Below are 7,196 nucleotides of genomic sequence, written 5' to 3'. Positions count from 1 at the left end.
CATTGATTAATTTCATCATTAATAATCATCATCATTTCTATCAGGAAGGTGTTATGTGGAACACCTGGGCCGATGCCAGTGATGGCGGGTTATTTGGTGGTGAGAGGCCTCTCTCCATTCATTCCTTCACCAAACAGATGCCCTGAGCTGCCAATCACAGACAGTGGACTCCCTGCCGCGAGGCATGTATGAGACATCTGAGATCCCAGCACTCCCAGCATCTCATAAAAGGAGGGAAGCAGCACTTTTAAACTTGTGTTATTACTAAGCACGGTCCAGGGAAAGGGGTATGAGATGCAGGTGAGTTGATTTTCATAAGTTCTCTCCTCAGTGGAGACAGACCAAGGGGGGATTCCTAGAAAAGGTTGCATCTGCGGTGGGCTTTGAAGGTTGGTAGGACTCACAAGTTCAAGTTGGAGTGTGTACATCTCATGTATGGGCTCAGGCTTGCATGTGATGCCATGGGGAAATGCCTGGAAGGGCATTTCTGATGAGAGGAACAGCATAAATAAGGAGCCAAAAGGTGGGAAACTGGGGCCAGTGTTTGGAGAATGGTGAGAAGTTTGTTTGCATCTGGCTTTATCTGACCTTTGGACGTTTGGGTCACTCTCCTCAGCTTCCATGGCTGCCTGTGTGTGCGCCTTGTCTCCCAGTGTGTTCTCTTGTAATGGAAGAGTCCTTTCAAAATGTTCATGTGGATACTTTCTTTCAATTCTATAGGGATAGCAAAATTACACTGTGCGTGGCCAAGAAATAGAATTTATTTTTCCGAGTCCCTTGATTTTGCCTTCATTTTTAGAGGTGATAGATTGTTTTAAGAAAATTCATTGTAGGAGTTTTAAAAGCTCATGAATTTTTATTGACCTAATTTAGTGGCAAAATACTGATACTGTACAGAAGAGGTGTTTGCAGGGGATTTGTATCAACAGCCAGATTCCCGCATTATATTTACAATATTGTTGCTTTTGCTAAAATTTGGTTGACATGGAATTTCTGGGCCCAGCCCTGGCTGGGAAGCTCTGTTAGTTAGAGCATTATCCTGATATGCCAAGGTTGTGGGTTCAATTCCCAGTCAGGACACACACAAGTATTGACCAATGAATGCATAGTGGGTGGTACAACAAATCGATGTTTCTCTCTCTATAAAAAAAATCTATAAATTAAAAAAAAACTAGAAAGATTTTTAGGTCCAGGTGTACGGTGTGAATAACATGGTCAGAGTAACGATGTCACGAGTGTAGGTTTGCCCTATAGTCTTTCCTGTGGTCTTTCGTATAAGTCGGCCATGCAACTGCTCAGCTGACTAGCTGCCTACTGAGCAACCCGACAGCAAGGAACAGACAAGAGCCATACAAGGCAACTATGCTATTCACTTGGCTTTTATTGAATGCAGGGTCACTCAAAGTGGAACATCAACATACATTAATATCAAATTTACACTCTAATAATCTAAGAGAAATGTAACACACACACACACACATACACACACACACACACACACACAGCAATCAATGGGAAATAACAAGTCTGAGTCCCAGGGTCTCAGTCTGCAGGCCTGAGAGACAGTATGGTGGGCAAAGGAGTCATCAGCATCTTGCAAGGAAGGATCTCCAGAGCCAGGTGGGCAGCAGGGCAGATGAAGTCCTCAGTCCAGCAGGGCAGAGCCTCTGGACACCAATGCCAAGGGAGACCAGTGTGGCGTGGGGCAGCACTCTGGGCTGTGGGGCTCAGCGGTCTCAGCAGCGGTCTGGAGCCTGCCTGCCTCAGTTATACCTTGAGAGTGGTGGACTCCACCCTTCTGGGCCTCTTGATAAATGGTTTGGCACCCTGATGGCAAGTGGGGAATTTCCGCAGGAACCTATCCGTGGGTGGTCCTGCTCTGCAGACACGGCTGTGATCACATGTACAGATTATCTTAGGTGTGTTTCCTTCCTGAACCAAAGTGTCATGGCTGACTGACAGCCATGTTGGTTGACATGAGTAACTCCACTTTGTTTTATATAAACAAAGATATATCTTGACCAGATCAATGCCATTTTATCCATCCTGCTCTCCACAAACAAAAATGATGCTTTTTTGTTTAATTATTATTCAAGTACAGTGTTCTGTCTTTTACTCCCATCCCAGCCCACCCCGCCCAGTGCTCCCCACCTCCCTCCCATTTCCACCCCTGTTAGTTTTTGTCTGTGTCCTTTATACTTGTTCCTGAAAATCCTTCCCCTTTTCCCTTGAAATTCCCTCCCCTCTGGTCCCTGTCAGCCTGTTCTCTATTTCAGTGTCTTTGGTTATATTTTGCTTGCTTGTTTGTTTTGTTGTTTAGGTTCCTGTTCAAAGTAAGATCATATGATGTTTGTCTTTCACCATCTGGCTTATTTCACTCAGTATAACGCTTTCCAGTTCCATCCATGCTGGTGCAAAGGGGAGGAGCTCCTTCTTTCTTTCTGCTGCATAGGATTCCATTGTGTAAATGTACCATAGTTTTTTGATCCAAGCAATGATGCTTAAAAAAAAAAACTCCATTACTTGTTACCCATTCACACAGGAAGGTCTTGATTCATGGCCTGAATCAGTGGGCTCCAAGTTTGGTGTCCAAGAGAGCACATCTCAATTGCCTGGGAAAGAAAATATTAGAACTTATATTTGCATTTGTTTTTAAAGAAGGAAATTAGGCCTTCTGCCTCATTGCAGCAGAGAGAGCCACATGGGTCATCAACAGCTGTATTGGAGCCATCCTCGAAAATTCAGCCAAGGTTCTCGTTCTTGCCGTGTCTGCTCAAACCGGCATGGCCTGATCCGGAAGTATGGCCTTAATATGTGCCGCCAGCGTTTCCATCAGTACACGAAGGATATAGGCTTCATTAAGTTGGACTAAGTGAACTTCTTTGAATGGGTCATTCAAGACAAGACATCCACCTTATTGCAGAATGGCTAGCTCTTTGTACATAAAATAAAATTTAAAAATTAAAAAAAAAAGAAATTAGTTTTACTGGTACTCAATCTGTGGATTGACAGTAGTAGATACAGGTTGTTTTAAAGTAAATATACACGTATCAGGGCTGTATGTTCACATGGCTGGTCTGTGTTCTGATTGGTGAGGACTGGGGTGTTACATATTTTGAACAATAGCCTTGGTTGTGGGCCAGCTTAGGCTTCTTCTATTTAGATACACAGTAATGGGAAGTATGGAAGAATTTTAAGCAGGGGTGTGGCGGACAGAGGTGCAGGTTGGAGGTAGCTTGGGCGACCACATGCGGAATGAATTGGAGAGGACCAAGTGCCAAAGAAGGGAAGCTAGTTAGGAGATGAGTTCAGAACCCCAGGGACCCTGTTGTCATGATATGAAAGCTGGGACCAGCGCAGGGGATGCAGGCAATGTAGACCAGCGGGCGGTCTGGTGCTATCAACTTGATACCGTACTTGGTGCAAGGTTTTTAAAAAGTTATCTGAATACCATGTGCCCCCTCGCTTTATGGCACGTGCTTGGTTATCCAGCTCTGTGAGGGGTGGATGTTGTGGTTAACAAAGACTTGCCCTACATAGACGCTTTATGTTCTGAGAACTTGAATAGAGAAAAACCCCATAATACTCAAATTTTACCAGTTTGCTGCAAACAGAGATGCTGTGGAGCCTCTGAGTCAGGCCCAAAACTCAGACTTGACTTGCTTGCTTACTGCGCGTGGGTCTGTCTTCGCTTGGACAGAAGAGCAGAGACTGCCGATCTCCAGGCCCAGAACTGACTCTGACATAAAGCGGGAGCTCAGTGAGTCCTTACACTGTGCTCAGTCTGGCCTTGCCCGTGAACAGCGATTGTCCTGGTGTGGAAGTGTCCCTGGCCTGGTGGCAGGAGAGGTCCCCTGGCTGGATGGCAGAGCCTGGCATTCATGCCCCAGGCCCTGAATGGTTTAATAGAGCTCGTTTGCATATCAACCACCAGTTTTACAAACATTTTCCAGACCACGGGAAAAGAGCAGAAGGGGGAGCGAGAAGCAGGTGTGTGGTGCCCAAATGGCCATTGGCCTGACCACAGCAAATGGTGCTGTGGCCCCTGCGCAGGCTCGGGAAGGGCGGGTGGGGCAACCTGCCCATGAGGAAAGAGGAGATATGTTCTTGATCATATGGATTTATTTTTATTATTTTTTTAAGGAACCATTTGCTCCCCACCTTTCTTTTGATATAATGTTTCATTAATTTAGGTGGACTGTAGGTTAATAATTTAAAACAATAATGGTTTAGATTTGTTGAGCTCTTCCCACGAGCTGGGTGTGGTACTAAATGTATTAAAAAGGCTCATCGCCCAGTAACCCTCTGTGTCATCCTGCAGTTCACCCCATTTTACAGATAAGCAAAATGAGACTGGTTAGAGAGGCCACAGTAACTGCTCACTTCTGCACAGTTCATAAACTCCGCGCCTGGAACCTACACCCAAAGCCCACGGACACAACTGATGCCCTATTCCATGTCCTTCCATCATTGTGTTTCACACTTGCTTTCCTGGGGAGGGCCATTGCCCTCAGCACCCAGAACACCATTTCCAGTACAGTAGACCTGCTCATCAGTGTGCTTGGGGCTTGCCCTGGGCTCTGAGTCTTGGAGACAAGGGGTGCGTTTGTTCACCATTATACCCTCATGCCTCCCATGTGGTAGGTGCTCAGTAAATAGTCACTTAATGAAAATTGAATGCCCTCACTTTGGGTTTCCCTCAGTCTGCAGACCACAGACGGGAGTGACAGAAGGATTTGACATTTATTTTGACTTTCAGGAAATGTGAGCGCTCAGAAGTGCCGGGTCAGGTGCCTGCACCATCCTTAAAAGCTGCCACAGGGTTCTGTCATCTCCGTGGGTGCATCTCGATAAACTTCATCTGGGGAGACTCGCCAACAAGGAAGAATTCCACTGCAGCGAATAGCGTGAAAAGCAAGTTCCAGCTGAACAACACAGATTTTATTCTTACGGCAGGTGGAATTTTCTGGCGTTTCCTGCTTTTTCTTCTGCCACCATTCCACCGTCCCATTCCAAAGGGGAATGCTGAGGTTGGCGGATGTGGGTGCCGGGTCTCACTGACGTGTTCTGGTTGACTGTCATGGCTGGCTCCATCGTGAAGACAGGCAGTCTCCTGGCCTCCTGCCTCCGGGTTGGTGGTCACGCCTGCTTTTTAATCTGGAGGGCTTTTTAACTGGGACCCCACAAGCCGTCCTTGGGGTGGTGTGTCTGTTCATTAATTTTTAACTTTCTTAACCATTCAGCAGTTATCTGTACAGCATTGTTCAATGGGTTAAGAAACACAGTAAGGAATGACTTATAACATCGGGATCCTCCCAGGCCTCACAGGAACGTGGAATCAGTGTGGCCCAACAGGACCTGACCTTTGGGACACCCATATGGCAGAGAGCATTGAGCAAGAGTGATCTAGTTACAGCCCAAGGTTTCTCAAGGGATAGAAATCCTAACTTGATGACAGCGGGTGACAAGCAATTGGACCCAAGGCACGATTCACATTGCATTATCAGGGGAAGGGTTACATCCTGGTTTAAAAACAAAAAAAAACCCTCTCAGTAGTTTTGGAACAACTGCAGCACTGAGTGGAGAAAGTTGCCAGAGTAAGAACTCAAGAGCTGTCCCGACTCTGGCAGCGACAAGTTGCATGCCTTGTGCCTCGTAGTCACTCAGGAGGTATTCGATGAGTGTCACATTAAGAAACACCTTGGACAGGTGCTTACTCATGATGGATCTCATGTTTGGTATCCGTAGAAGAGTAAATATGGATGACATGATTTCGAAAGTCCATCTCAGCTTTAAAGTTCTGAGTCTGTGATTCGTTTTATAGGAAGACATGTGGAGGAGAGATTTAATTAATTTCGATTTTAAGAACTCATTTTAATTAATTCAATCAGCATATCTTAGATTGGGCAACTAAGGCATCCTTTTAACCAGTCATTTGTGAAATGGTTAGTTGAAAATGCCTAGGGAGTTTCGGGAACCCCCAAATCACCAAGAATTCAGGGGTCACTGTGGTCAGAGGCTGGCCGTAGAGATTTAGTCCCGTGTGAGTGGTGGTAGGGCTTTATAACTGAGAATGTGGCCCAGACTGCCTGTGTCTGAGTTTCAGTTTTGCCACTTATTAGCATGTTCCTGGGCTGGTGTCTCCTCTTAAACTTGGTTTACGGGACACGGTGATAGCAACACACCTTTCCTCACACCATGGCTGCAGGGGGTGATGGGAAGGTTGCCAAGCACATACCTGGGGGACAGATAAAGGGCATGTTCACTGTACACCCAACAATGTCCGGAAGACTGAGCCAAATAGTTCAAGCAAGAGTGTCTTCTAGCTGCTCGGGAGTGGGGAGGAGTGACTCAAGGTATCTTTTGTGAAAAAACTGCATTAAGAACACCTGTGGCCCTTTGTTCTGACTCAAGAGTCACCCAGTTCAAATGTGGGTTTCCATATTTTGGGGAGGATATGCACTGACCAGCCAAAGTGGTCATTCCAGCCTGCCGACAGTGTGCGGTTCCTCGTTACAAATCTGTACATTGGCATTCTGGTTATACACCCATCTTTGGTGGGATTAGTTACTAAGAATTTATTGTCCAGAGTTTGGCCAGCTCCAGGAGCCAACTGAACCACTGGAAATGGAGTTCCCCAAGCAGCCAAGTGGCAGACCGTGTCTTGCCGAGGCTCGGGTCCGGGCCCTATTCCTGCAGAAAACACTGAGACCACACACCCTTGGTCCTTCTCCTTGCCTTCCCTAAAGTAAGGGGTCCTCTGTTGTCACCACCTTGGTTACAAAAGCCTCATAGATACAGTCTGTGTTGGGTCTTGTCACCCCTGGTCCCGAGTCTCCAAATGTCAAACTTAAAAATGTCCAGTCAATGAAGACGCAACTCCAAGTGTGGACCGTGGTTCAATCTCCCTGTACTGGTTGGTACTGAGATAAGATCATCGCATTTCACTATAACGATGTAACGAATACAGAAAGCACATGAAACACTAAGGAAGCTTGCAGGCGCAGAAAGAGAGGATTGCACATTTCAGGGCGACAGTCTGGGAGCAGCTGCTCGGAGTCCCTCTTTCATCCTCACACGCACCCTGCCGTGGGGATTTCAAATGAAGTTGTTCTGGTTTATAATGAGGGCTCTGATGCTCAGAGAGGTTGAGAAACACTGCAAACTCTTGGTAACTGCAGAGCAGAAGAACTGGG

General features: G+C 46.3%; 1 protein-coding gene across 1 annotated transcript; it reads left to right on the top strand.

Annotated features, from left to right (window-relative positions):
* Nucleotides 1-2,671: 2,671 nt before the first annotated feature.
* Nucleotides 2,672-2,967, top strand: LOC119063490 (40S ribosomal protein S29-like). The gene has a single exon (XM_053668592.1). It carries the CDS (start codon nucleotides 2,702-2,704, stop codon nucleotides 2,870-2,872), a length of 171 nt encoding a protein of 56 aa, XP_053524567.1. The 5' UTR covers nucleotides 2,672-2,701; the 3' UTR covers nucleotides 2,873-2,967.
* Nucleotides 2,968-7,196: the final 4,229 nt, after the last annotated feature.

The sequence above is a fragment of the Artibeus jamaicensis genome, unplaced genomic scaffold (assembly GCF_021234435.1).
Source record: "Artibeus jamaicensis isolate MK-2021 breed Jamaican fruit bat unplaced genomic scaffold, CSHL_Jam_final contig_490, whole genome shotgun sequence".
Taxonomy (NCBI): Eukaryota; Metazoa; Chordata; class Mammalia; order Chiroptera; family Phyllostomidae; genus Artibeus; species Artibeus jamaicensis.
The sequence above is the reverse complement of the archived record's forward strand: the minus strand, read 5'-3'. Positions and strand labels throughout refer to the sequence as shown.